Source organism: Sciurus carolinensis, chromosome 11, assembly GCF_902686445.1.
Source record: "Sciurus carolinensis chromosome 11, mSciCar1.2, whole genome shotgun sequence".
Lineage (NCBI taxonomy): Eukaryota > Metazoa > Chordata > Mammalia > Rodentia > Sciuridae > Sciurus > Sciurus carolinensis.
The window spans coordinates 6,812,556-6,826,399 of record NC_062223.1 but is presented as its reverse complement, the minus strand read 5'-3'; the positions used below and the strand labels follow the sequence as shown (position 1 = coordinate 6,826,399).

At 48.4% G+C, this 13,844-nt stretch overlaps 1 protein-coding gene across 1 annotated transcript in view; it reads left to right on the top strand.

Annotated features, from left to right (window-relative positions):
- The first annotated feature begins 732 nt into the window (after nt 1–732).
- Ppfia1 (PTPRF interacting protein alpha 1) overlaps nt 733–13,844 on the top strand; it is an 88,622-nt gene continuing 75,510 nt past the window's right edge. The window contains 2 exon segments of the mRNA XM_047515943.1: nt 733–947; nt 1,788–2,051. Coding sequence (XP_047371899.1) covers nt 1,788–2,051 — 264 coding nt within the window. The 5' untranslated portion in view covers nt 733–947.

Genomic DNA, 13,844 nt, shown 5'->3' with positions numbered 1-13,844 from the left:
TCTCAACTCCTTGTGTTTCACTTCCATTTCTCAACACAGCGTTGCTGGCAGGCATATGTCATTTTCCCATCCTACAGCGAGGCACTGAATTCAGGTGGTCTTCCTGAGTTGCCCAGATTCCTGATGCAGAGTAAAAGGAACCAAGGGAGGTGAAGCATTTACGCCCGGGCTTCGCAGTCTGACCTCTCCACACAGCGCCAGGAGCCTCAAAATCACACGCTGCTCATCTTTGCCTCCCCAGGTACAGCAGGTAGCGCTCGGTAAATGGGTCTTGCGTGGACACCGCGTCCTTCGAGTCCGAAGGAACAGTTCGCAGGAGACCTGGCTCGGATGAAGGGCTCCGAGCGCTCCCTACTCTGGGCAGGTGACTTCAGCTCCGACTAGCTCCGATCCGGAGAGCTGTGTGGACGTGACATTTGCGAAATCTGGCTCAGAGCCTGACGCCCGCAGACGCCGAGTTAAGCCCCGTGACCCCGCGGCCGCGGGGGCAGACCTGGGACAGCGCCGAGCGCTGGGGCTGCGAGCGCCCACCTGAGTTCGCACCTGCGGCTCTGCCGGCCACCGCCGGGGCGTGACCAGAGGGCGGGGCTCCGGCCGTGTCCAGCCAATCAGCGCCCGCGAGGCGCCGCCCGCCCTCTCCCGCGAAAGCGGCGCGTGCGCACTCGGGCCGCGGCCCTCCGAGCCCCCCCGGGGCGGCGCTGACGCTCGCGCCGACGCGCCCGACGTCGGGCACGTTGACGCCGGCGACGCGCCGCCGGGCCCGCTCCTCTGCGCTCGCCAGTGTCCGGCCGCGGGCCGGCCTTCGTGACTGGGGCGGCGGGCCCGGGCCGCGCGTGGGGGCGCGGACGCCGGCCGCGGGCCGCCTTCGTTGGCCCCGAGCTCGTCAGGAGCGCGCCGCCGCCCGCGCCCGCCGCGGAGCCTCCTGGCCGCGCCCGCCGGCGAGCAAGGTGAGGAGCGGGAGACCGAGGCAGCGCGGCGGGCAGGCGCCGGTGTCAGCGCGGGCGGGCGGCGGGCGGCGGCGAGACGCGAGGCCGCGCACCTGTGGTCGCTCGCGCGCGCAGCGCCGGCCGCGAGCACGCGGAGGCCCCGCCAGGTGCGCGGTCCCGGCCGCGGCGCTTGAGCTCGCCTTTCCCCGAGGCGTCCTGCCCGGCCGCCCCGGCCCGCGGACCCGCCGTGTCCATGGTGGTGTCGCCCTTTTTTGGCCGTAAACTTACGTAAGTTAGGTGGACGAACCAGCCCCGCGGCCATCGGAAAACACCTCTCCCGGCCCTTAGCGAGTCCGCTCCCGTGAGCGCTCACCAGATCCGGCCCAAGAATTCGGGGAGCCGTCAGTCCGTCCCAGGAGCTGACCGCACACATTCCTGCCGGCCGCCGGTGGCCGGGCTCCTGCCGTGCGCTCCCTGGGTGCTTTTCGGGACCTGCTTGGGTGGCCTGCGCTGTGGCTCTCTGTACCCCACCGGGAAATTGAGAAAAGTGGGTAACAGGAGCACACTTGTTCTGGACAGCTGAAAAGTCGGGCTTCGCAAAAGCACCCAGGGGTGTGCTCCCGGAGGGCGCGCAAGCCCCTGCCTCCCTCCTGCCCCGGGTGGTCGTCTCCGCCAGTGGCTCCAGGTGGTGTGCTCCCGCCCTGAGCCGGTCCTCCCGGCTGGTGCCTGCGAAGCACAGCGGAGCTGGGAGCACGGAGCCTGGACCTGCTGTTGGTTAGCGGCAGGGATTCGTGCAGGTGCAGGTCGGTGGGAACCTGTGTTCTGCCCTTAATGACTCTGGTCCGGGTCTTTGGTTTCAAGATGATGTGCGAGGTGATGCCGACCATCAGTGAAGCAGAAGGCCCCCCAGGAGGAAGCGGGAGCCATGGGTCCGGCTCCCCCTCACAGCCAGACGCAGATTCCCATTTTGAACAACTCATGGTCTCCATGCTAGAAGAAAGGGACCGTCTTCTGGACACACTGAGGGAGACTCAAGAAACATTGGCGTTGACCCAGGGGAAGCTGCACGAGGTTGGCCACGAAAGAGACTCCCTGCAGAGACAGCTCAGCACGGCACTTCCACAGGTATGCCCCCTTTTAACCCGGAGCTGCAGTGGTCCCACGGGTGCTTGTGTTCACGTGTTAGCTGCACGTTGGTGTTCCCGGTGTTGGTGAGCACGACAGAGTTCCCAGGGATCAAACTTCTTAGGGAGAACAAACTGGTCTCCAAAGTCCTGTGAAAGTACCTCATTGCTTTCATTCCTGTCCTTGGGGAACTACCTAGATTTGGAAAATTGCTTCGAAGTTTTTACAGAAAGGCCACGAAGCAACCAAGCTCTGTGGTGTCCTCCATCCTGTTGTCCTTGGCCTTTTATTGCTAATGGTGGACCGCCCATGGATTTTACCTTGGGGATTGTGTGTGTATTTCCATGGATTTCCAATTCCTAATGAAATTGAATAGACAAGTAGAACTGATTTCACAGAAATGTTTTTACAAACTACCTTTGTCAAAACATTTGTGCTTTGTTTATTAGCACTGGGAATTGAACCCAGAATCCAGGGGCACTTTACTACTGCACTGTGTTCCCAGCCCTTTTTATTTTTTATTTTGAGATAGGGCTCTCTTAAGTTTCTGAGCCTGGCCTTGAACTGGCAATCCTCTTTCCTCAGCCTCCCTAGTTGCTTTGATGACAGGACTGTGTCACTCTCTGGCTCACCTGTGTTTTGTAAATCGTTTGTCTTAAGGAATAGAAGACTAGAAGTTGATTTCTTAGGGTCTTTCTCCTTGGCAGATGAGAATTTTAAAGCTTGGGACAACTAAGGTTGTTGCTTTAAGAATGTACGTCTGGACTGGTGTTTCAAAACCTTCTCTTACGGAATTAAGTGAGAATTTAATGGTAGGTAAAGGGCAAAAGTTGACGAGAGATTCATAAGGTGTGTGGCACACGGCATCGTGGGAGTTAGGTAGGCTACTTGGGTTTTGTGAGCTGTCTGGGTGCCATTTCACTCCTTCATAATAGGTGCCTTTATGGTGCATGCAGGTGGACCTGCGCAGGCATAGGCTGATGCTCCCACGGTGGGTCTGCAGTGTAAATTTGCAGATGAATAATTACTAGCCTTAATGTGTTTCTTGGCTGTAGTCAAGTCTCCTGAAAGAGTCATAAGCCAAACATTTGAACTTCCTTTATAGAAACGATAATTTGATGTTAGTGCTATGTGTTCCTTTTTTGTTCCTAGAGAATCATTAAGATTTTTCTGACTAAAGTCTTATAAATTAAGAAACTTGTTTATGTCAGATTTTATTACTGCAGGCCTAAAAGGATTGGCCAGTTTATGTTTTACCAGGATTTTGTTGCACATATTTGCAAATTTCCGGTTGTTTTGTTTTTGTAATTGTAGTTTTTGATGGGGAGTAGTGGGACTGAACCCAGGATCTTGTACGTACCAGGCGACTGCCACTGAGCTGCATATCCAGGCCTTTTTATTTTGAGAGAGTGCCTCACACTTGGGCTCTCCCTGCCTTAGCCTCCTTGGCAGCTGGGATTACAGGTGTGGGCACCACACCACATGCAGCTTTTTGTTTTAGTGTCATCTGAGGTACACACACTTAAGCGTTTATCTGATACTTAGGTATTTGATAGGGTACTTTTGGGAAAGAATGGGTACCTAGGACATGGCAGGGAAGTGACAGGAGTTTTATGGTTAGTCTTGGGCTGTGGGCATATCTACACCTGCTGGGGAGATGGTTGCTCAGCATAGCAACCTGGAAATGCCCAGTTGAGTAGATAATGTAATGATGCCAACAGTTGATGTCACCATCTGATTCCAGCATTTTAGAAGCACAGGAACCATGAAGTAAATTTCCTGAACTTGGGCTCATCTTTGGGTGGCTAATAGTGTGACCAGATAGATCTTATGTATCAAGTAACTGTGTGTGTCCTCTTGGGTCCTCAGATAGGCAAATCAGGGTGTACATTAAAACATCAGCTGTGTGGGCACAGTAGCACATGCCTAAAATACCAGCAACTCAGGAGGCTGAGGCAGGAGGATTGCAAGTTCAAAGCCAGCCTCAGCAATTTATTGAGACCTTGTCTCAAAAAAAAAAAAAAACCAGCTGGGGATGTAGCTCAGTGGTTAAGCAGCCCTGGGTTCAATCCCTGGTACCAAAACAACAACAACAACAAAAACAAACCTGTGGCATATATCAGAATCATTCACAGAGTGTACATCTCTGAACTTCCCGCAAAGTTGACTCTGTGGATCACTACCCAGATCAGGAGGTGGGATGTCACCAGGCTTCTTGCAAGTCCCTCTTGCTGAGTCTCAGTCATCCTCTCCTAATTCTTAAAAGAATCTTGACTTTTGTTTTGTTTTGTTTTATTTCTGGGGATTGAACCTAGCAGTGCTTTACCCCTGAACCATATCCTCAACCCTTTTAATTTTTTATTTTGAGACAGGGTCTCACTTAGTTGCTTAGGGTTTCTTTAAATTGCTGAGGTTAGCCTCAAATTTGCAATCCCCCTGCCTCAGCCTTCCGAGCTGCCGGGATGACAGGCCTGCACCACTCCACCTGGCAGAGTGTTCTTCTTTTTTTTTTTTTTTTTTTTTTTTTTGTGGTACTGGGGATTGAACCCAGGGCTTTGTGCTTACAAGGCAAGCACTCTACCAACTGAGCTGTATCCCCAGCCCTTAATTTTTTTTTATTGATCTTTTACCTGCTCTTGATTTTTCTATAAATAGGATAATGTGTGTACTTTTGTTTATTGATTCGTTCTCCCAACATTATGAGATGCACCTGTGTCATCTGTAACATGCTCTGTGTCGGAGTACGAATATACCATGGTCTGTTCTTTCTACTGTTATGAACATTTGGTTGTGTTTTTATAAATGCTACCCTGAATATTCTTGTTTTTTGTGCAGATGTGGTAAATTTCTGTGGTGTGTGCACAGGGAGTGGACTTCAGAGTGATGGTGTGTGCTTTTGCTCAGCCTTGGGACACACCAGCAAAAGTGGCAGTTGTGACTATTTGCTGCCACTATCAGTGTGAGCAAGCAGCTGTCCATGTGTTGGTCACACGGGGCATTGAGTGTTCACGTGTGTTAGCTGTCCTGGTGGTGTTTGGGGAGGCAGTTGGTACCGTCCGAATTGCTGCTTCCTGGCTCTGTAGCACACGTGGGCTGGGGCTGTCAGCCTTTGTGAGTTAAGTTCTGCTTGTTCGTTGGCTGGGTCATACATTTTGTTTGAAGGAGTTCTTTACGGGTCTCACCACACACACACACACACATACACACACCAGACTGTTTTATACTCTTGTGTTTGCCATTTCACTCTCAGTATATCTTCTGAAAAGCAAAATTGAAAATTTTAATATGTTCAGTTGATCAGTCTTTTCAGCGATATTTAATGCATTTTATTCCCTGTTTAAGAAGTCCGCTAGGCCAGGTTTGTGAAGATCCTGTTCTGTTATCTTGTAAAAGCTCCTCGTTTATTTCTATTTGAAGATGATCTTGTTTGTGGTGGGAGATAGGGGCCTCAATTTTTTTTTTTTTTTCACCTGAGGATACCTGGTTGACCCAGTTTTAATTCATGAAGAAGATCATTCTTTTTCCCAGTGTTTCCCAGTGCCATCTCTGTCACCTCCTCAGGTGACTGAACATATGGTCTGTTTCTGGATTCTGCTGCATTGTTCTTTTTTGTCATATTTTCACAAGTACCACCCTGTAAACTATTGTAGACTTACTTGGTCTTGAGAGTTGATCATTTAAGTTCTTCACCTTTACTCTTCAGAATTTTCTTAGCTGATCTTGGTCCTTAGTATTTTCAGATAAATTTTAAAATCTGCTTGGCAATTTTGCTGCAAAAAAAAAAAAAAAAAAAAAAAAAAAATCCAAGTGCTGGGTTTTTAATTGGGATTGCATTTTTTTAAAATATATTTTTAGTTGTCAATGGACCTTTATTTTTTATTAATTTATTATTATGTGGTGCTGAGAATTGTCGAGCCCAGGGCCTCACACATACCAGGCAGGCACTCTACCTCTGAGCCCCAGCTCCTGGAACTACATTTAATCAGCATACTAGTGCAAGAAAGGACACCTTTTTAAAATACTGGTCTTCAGTATTTACAGACATGTAGTAGCTATGTAATTGTTTATTACTTTTATAGAGAACTGATTCTTGGCATGTTTGGCAATTTTTTTTTGTTCCCCATGTGCTAAAACCATTTTTCTTTTTCTTGCCTTATTATATCTGCCGAGAAATCCAGTACAGTGTTGAAGTGGTGAGTACAAGTGTCCTTGTCTTATTCCCAGTAACCAGGGAAAGTTTCACTGTGTCACCTGTTAAGTGTTATTTAGGGTTTTTGTAGATATTCTCTATCAAAATATGAAAATTCTTCTCTATGCCTAGTTTGCTAAGTTTTTTTTTAATTATGAGTGATTATTGAATTTCTTACATTTGTTTTCTGCATCTTTTCAGACAATTATGTGCTTTTTCTGTTATTTGATGATCTTTTTAAAATTTTTGCAGAGCTGGATATTGAACCCAGGGCCTTCCATTTGGTAGGCAAGTACTCTGCCAGTAAACTCCCTTCCCAACCCAATTTGACTTTAAATTTGCAATTTTCGAAAAATTCCAACATGATCTCTAGCTTGTTTCTGTTTTTGTTTTTGCTTTACAATACTGGGAATTGAACCTGGGAGCACTCTACCACTGAGCTACATCCTCAGCTCTTTTCTTTCTTTATTTTTTGCTACTAGGGATTGAACCCAGGGGTGCTTAACCACTGAGCTACATCCTTAGCCCCTTTTTATTTTTTATTTTGAGACAGGGTCTGTCTTAGTTGCCCAGACTGGCCTCGAATTTGCCATTCTCCTGCTTTGGCCTCTTGTGTAGCTGGTATCACAGGCATGTACCACTGTGCCCAGCTTCTAGTCTCTTTGTGCTGGGTTTTATTTGGTCATAATTTGTTTAGGATTATTGCCTTTGTTTTCATGAGAAAGATGGACCAGTAATTGTGCTTTCCTGTATACTCCTTGTTTTAGCTTATGTTGGTTTTGTGAAAAAAAGGTGGGAAGTTTCTTGTTTTTCTATTCCCTGGAAGACTTCTTGTGAACTTGGTGTTTTTCTCCACAAATGTTTGGAAGAACTTATTGACCAGCTGGTATAGCCATGTGAGAAGGAAAAATTTCAGAATCAATATTATAGGTAGAAATCAGATTTTTCTGATATAGCATTTCTTCTTGTGTCTGTTTAGGCCAGGCATTTTTTCCACAGAGTTTTGTCCAGGCCATCCAGACTTCCCAGTTTATAGGTGTGAAGTGTAGTATCCTCATTATCTGCAAGATCTGCAGTGACATTCCCTTTTACTAATTCTTGATATTGGCAATTCGTGCCTTGTCTCTGAAACATCCTTGCTAGGAGTTTGTCAATTTTGTAAACTGCCAGAGAACCAAGTTTTGGCTTTATTTTTCTGTTTCTCCTCTTTTGGTATTATGTATTCTTTTTCTTCCTACTGCCTTCTGTTTTTTCTTTGCTGTTCTCTTTCCTGGTTTCTTGAGTAGATACTTCACTGATTTTAGCTTTTCTTCTTTTCTAGTGTATTTAAGCCTGTAAGTTTCCCTCAGGCATACTTTTAGCTACATCCCACAAGTTTTTGATGTGAGATTTCACTATCTTATACGCAAAAATAGTGTCTGATTTTCGTTGTGGTAACTTTTTAAATTAAAGTTTTAGAAGTACATTGTGTGGCCTTGTGATATTTGGGGGTTCCCGTTGTCTATTGATTTGTAGCGTGATTCCGATAGGATCCCTAAGGATACTCTGCATCACTTGCTCCTTGAGATATGCTGACTGTCCTAACAGCCCAGTTTCGGTCACTTCTGTCCCGTGCTTCCTTGGCTCTTGAAAACAGTGAGTGTTGATATACAGCCTTTCCTTGTCACCTCGATCAGCTGTGCTAGTTGTGTGATTCAGATTCCAGTGGCCTCATTAAAGCAGAAAGAAACAGGTGAAATTGAGCTTAATGATATAGTTTACTTAGCCCCCAAATCCTATCATGTCCATCATTTTCATCATTAAGGACAGGAATTTGCGTTCTCTTCACTGAGCTGCATCTTTCAGACCTGGCGTGTGCTTGTGTGTGTCACGCAGCTCCACGTGGTGTTGGTGGTGTGTGGGGCTGTGCACTGGGCAGCACGGTCACACCTGACTCTGGAGTATTCGTTGTGTCAGTCACTGAGAGACGTATTACTGTGATGGTGGAGCTGGTCTTTCTTCTCGTAGCTCTTGATTTTCATGTGTCTTGAGATTGTTCTGGTACAAACGCAGAACTTTGATCCCCTTGGTAGAGGCATCGTGGTCATCCCAAGGTGTCCCCCATCCCTGGCACTGCCCAGTGTTTGGCACATTGTCTTTCTTGCTCTGGGTCTTTGCCTGTGATCTTGTAATTGAGGTGTGCCTCTGTAAACCATGGGTGGTTGGCTGTGGTCACCCTGACGCCCTTGGTCTTCAGTCAGTCCCTGCACGTCAGTTAAGCAGTGAGACCCGTGGCCACAGGCTCGGTCATGCTGCTTGTGTCCTGGTCTTGGTCCTGGCCTTCCTGTAGCGGCACAGGTGTTCTCTGATTGCTCTTCCCTGTCGGTGTTGGGACCTGTCTACACTCCTGCCTAGGTCACCAGGCACCTGGACCGAAGCTCGACTTCGCCCCCCTGCTCTCTCCTTAGGCGCGTGCACTGCGGCCAGCCCCCAACTTTAGAGTCCTTGCTACATATCTGGGTTTTAGATGTATTTTGGCAGTGTCAGGTGGTGCCATGCCCCCTTACATTGGCAGGTGACCTCTGCAGGGACTGCCCCTTCCTCTGAAGGATGACCTTCATGTTTCTCTCAGCCCAGTCTATTGTTGCCTAAGGACTCTCTTTTGCCCTCACTAGGTTCTTGTTGGGTAGAGAGTTCCCAGTTGGTTATTTTCTTCTTTTTTATGCATTTTCTTTATTATTGTTTGAGTTCCTCACTGGCTGTCCCTGCTCTGGCTCCCATCCAGCTCCTTGCTGTCCTTGTGGGCTTGAGCATGCTCCGGGGTTGTCTCAGGTAGGTAGAGCCTCCCTCCCTGTCTTTCAGTCTTTTCTTCCTGTCTGGGCATTGGCAGTTGGTTTTGGAAACGTTCGACCATTGTGGACATTTCCTACTCCTGTTTTGTCTCTGCTCATCTGAGGCTGTCCGTCCCTGTGTGCCATGGGCCTTTTTACCACTGCGTGCTTTCTGTGCTCCTTCCCGTATTTCTTAGCTGTTTCTCATACTTCCACCTAGACATATTTTTGGTGATCTTTCTTCCAGCTCGCTGATCCTCTCTTCAGCTGTGTCCAGTCTGTCCAGTGTAGCCCTAGGTTGAATTCTAAATTTCAGTACTAGAATCTTTGTGATTATCTCTTAGTTCTCTAGTGAAAACTTTTCCTTTGCTCAATAGAATTTTGAACATTTGCAGTTTGCACCTGATAACTCTGGTATTCAGTGGACCTCTGGCCTGCATCTAGTTCTGTTTCTCTTTTCCTTTAGTCATATCTGTAGATATATATCTTTTTGTTTCTTTAATTGCGTGTCAGATGTTGCATGTGGAAAGAACAAGTTGGGATGGGTGAGACTGTCTTCGTCCTGTCATCTGAAGCCCTAGAGTAGGGACAGATGACCCCAGTTCAGACTGGGACTGAGCCATGCGAGGCCGGGATTCAGGCTCTGTGAGCCACAGGCTCAGCCATCTGCACCCCATTACCGGCACATTGCTTAGACCCTGCGGCACTGCCCTGTGCATCTCCTGCTGGGTTGCTGAAGCCTGGTTCTTGTCTCCCTGGCCCCATGAGACAACTGGAAGCCAACTTCCCTGCCAGGTTCCCGGAGGATTGGGCCCATTTTCTCTGCCTGCCTTCTCCAGGGGTCCTTAGCTTTGGCTGTCAGCCTGTGCTCCAGTTTTTTTCCTCCAACTCCATGAGGCCATCTGAGCTCTCTTAGCCACTGCTTCTTGATGGCTTTCTGCTCTGTTTTCTTCCCAGTGCGTTGGTGTACTGCCTCATGCCCTGCGTGTGGGACTCAACCGAGGTGGGTTTCCCTTTTGTGTGGATACTGCCCCTTGGGCTTGTGGCTGCCTGTCTAGGAGACTTAGCAGGTGCATTCAGCAGGCTGCCCTGTGCTTCTCTCCTGTGAAGGTCACAGTAAATCTGTTGATCGTCGCCTTTCCGTGTGGGAGCATTCAGAGCCCACTGACCTTGGTGGCACTTGCTGTTCAGGTTCTAATCAGCATCCTTACTTACTGTGCAAAGACTGTTACCAGGGAACCCAGCTCAGCTCCTTGGCTCCCCTGCTCCTTGGTTGTCCCCTCTGTAGGATGTCCCATCCTGCTCCCATCCCTCCCCTACCACCTGGTGCCAGCCCAGGAGAGGGCTGCAACAGCAGATCCGTCAGTGGCAGAGGAGAAGCTACGGAGCTGAACAGGTTACCTGGTACTCTCCTGTGAGTCGATCACTTGAGGTTTTTTCCCCTTGTTCTTTAAAAAAAATTACTGCTTTTATTTATTTATTTTTTTTAAGTATTTTAAGTTGTAGACGGACACAATACCTTTATTTATTTATTTTTATGTGGTGCTGAGGGTTGAAACCAGTGCCTCACACGTGCTAGGCAAGTGCTGTACTGCTGAGCCACAACCCCAACCCTGCTTTTAGGTTTTGCTCCAATTTCAGTTTGAAGTTTCAGCTGCATTTTTAAAAATTTTTAAATTGTTTTGTAGTTATTGTTGGACAGAATGCCTTCATTTATTTTTATGCGGTGTTAAGGATCGAACCCAGTGCCTCCCACATGCTAGGCAAGCGCTCTACCACTGAGCCACAGACCTTAGCTGCATTTTCAAATGTTGATTTTATTCTTAAGTCTAGTGCAGTAGCTTTTCAGTCTTTTCAAAAGTAACAAAGGAGATTTAAAAAAAAAAAAATCTCAAAAAAGAAAAAAGACATCCCACTTGAGATTCCAATATGTAAAAACAAGAACAGACAACATATTCAGGCTGAATTGTAGATGGGGCCCCAGATTTTGCCTGTGTCTTTCATGGGCTGCTCATCCTTGAGGCAGGAGTCCGGAACTCAGAACTGTAAGGAATAATAGTGAAGACCAGTCTACTGTGTCCGGTGTGTCCATTGTGCGAGCAGTGGTGGAGGTGAAGCCGGCGGCAGTGTGGGTGGAGTGTGATGGGCAGTCTGGAAAGGCACGCCAGCAGAGCCTACTCAGAGGTGCTGGCCCAAACCAGGACTAGTGCAGGGTGGGCAAGAGGGGGGACCCCCAGGAAGCACCACACCAGAGGATGGGAGCAAGGATGCTGCAGTGAAGCTCAGGGTTGGCTGGGGCAGCTGCAGGTGTTGGTGGTGCTGGAGGTGTTGGGTTGTCCCGCTGGGGCCAGGAGTGCTCCGAAGACTCTGCAGTGGCGCCACTCAGCAGACTCGTCCGCCCCAGTGTGGGGAGCAGTGCTGGTGGGAGGACTGAGAAGCCGTTCTCCGTGTGCTCGACTCAGAGTTGGCTGCGGCACTTTTCCAGAGTCAATCCCAAGTGCTGTTGTCACTGGGGTTCTGTGTGGCACTCGCCACACTAGGTGAGTGAATAACGTGGGGGGAATCAGGTAAAGGTAGGAACGACTCTTCCCTGAAGCTGGACACTGATGACCGCCTTGGAGCCTGAGAGTGCTTGACTAGTGGCTTTCAAGACGTAGTCGGCAAACCCCTCTTGAATGCCGTGCTTCTTGCCATGGTGTTTGGTTTATGAAACAATTAAACACACCATTGAGTAAATGGATGGAGCTGGAGAACATCATGCTAAGTGAAATAAGCCAGTACCAAAGACCAAAGGCCAAGTGCTCTCTCGGATAAGTGGACACTGATCCCTAGTGGGACAGGGTAGGGAAGAATGAAGACTGGATTGTGCAGAGGGGACTGAGGGGAGGGGCGGGGTGGTGGGGATAGGAAGGAGGTGGAATGAGACAGACATTATTATCCTATATTCTATATACGTGTATGGAAAAAGTTTTTTAAAAAATATTTATCGCTGTCAGAAAAAAGATAATTAAAAAAATTTTCAATACCACATATTACTTTACTAAGATTAATCTGAAATGGTCACATTTTTTCTGTTCCCAAGAAATTGAGCTGTATTTACTAAGAATATAAATAAATAAATAAATAAATAAATAAATAAATAAATAAATGCACATGTTGAAATATGACTTTGTGTTTTGCACACACTCAGCTTGCCATCCTTTCCGCGGTGGCCTGCACCTCTGCTGGTCAGCAAGGAGACAGAACCATCATTCTGTGTCCAGCCCTGTGTGCACGTGATTGTTCCAGGCTGCCAGGGAAGTGGTGAAGGCAGAGAGGACCCTGCCCTGGGCTGGCTTTCACCAGCCATGCCTGTGCTCAGGACTCTGCAGGCTCAAGACAACCTGACAGGAGATGGGCAGGGGACAGAATGACGTGGCTGTGTTTTCTGAGGGTTTGCTGACCACTGTGGCTGCACCCACAGCCCTTTTCAGTTTATTTTGAGACAGACTTACAGAGTTGCCCAGGCTGGCGTGTAACTTGCCATCCTCCTGCCTCCCATGAGGCGTTGGGATTACAGGCCTGTGTCACTGTACCTGGCTTCCCCCAGCCCTCTTATTTTGAGACAAGGTCTCACTGAGTTGCCCATGCTGGCCTCCATCTTTTGATCCTCCCTCCCCAGCCTCTTGAATAGCTGAGATCACAGGCGTGTACCACCACAGCTGACCAGAGGAGTTCACTTTTGAGTTGAGATTTTGAGGCTAGGCAGAGTTGGGTGTGGGTAGAGGCTACAGGTAAGGAGGAACTTCCCTGATTCAAGTCTTGGGAGTGGAGCCATTGTTCTTGACCTGGAAGTAAGGGGAAAAAAACCAGCTTGCAGGTAGGGAAAGGTAGGATCAGACAGCTTTGGGGGCAAGGGCTTGTTTGCTTGTTTGGGAAACCTGGAGACCTTCCTTTGTGTGCTTCATGGGAGGTTGGGGACAGTGGGGAGGGACGCGTTTTGTATGGATGGTGGGTTGAGGGTGGAGACAGATGGAAAACTGTTTAGGAGAGAGCTGCCTCCTGCAAGCTGAGGTGCACTGGCCACACTGTGGGCAGACATCTGGAGCCCTGCAGCACTGAAGCACACAGCATGTACTTCTGTGTGTCGTGCACATCGATGCATAGTAGTTTTTAAAGATTTAATTTAATCATTTATTTTGTGGCACTGGAGATTGAACCCAGTGACACTCTGTCCCTGAACTATATCCCCAGCCCACCCCCCTTCTAATTTTAAGACAAGGTGTTGCTGAATCACCCAGGCTAGCCTTGAACTCATGGTCCTCCTGCATCAGCCTTCTGAGTGGTTGCGATTATAGGTGTGTGCCACCATGCCTGACAATGACAGCATTTTGTTGTGACAGACGTATTGTTTATGTGTATGTGAGTGATTATACATTAGCATACTCTAGTATACTCTATTGAGATCTGTTTTGTTTCAGGTACTGTTCTAGGTGCTGAATATTCAATATGTAACAGGGCGACATAGCCCACATATTTTAGTAGTTGTGTAAAGAGAGGTGGAAGAGGGAAAGAGCCTGTCAAGTTTGGTTTGAGCAGAAAAAGTACAGGGATCATGCAGCTGTGGGAACCCTTGTCACTGTCTGCATCTGTGGTAGAACTCAGGCAGGTGTCCCCCACTCGCACAGCTCCAGCTCACACCTGCTGGGCTTGTTTGGGTGGCCTCTAGGCTCCTGAAAGTCAGCATGGCCAGACCCATCTTTCCCTTGGGTCTCTTCTCCTCTGCTGTTTCCTGCCTGGTCAGGTAGGCCAGAC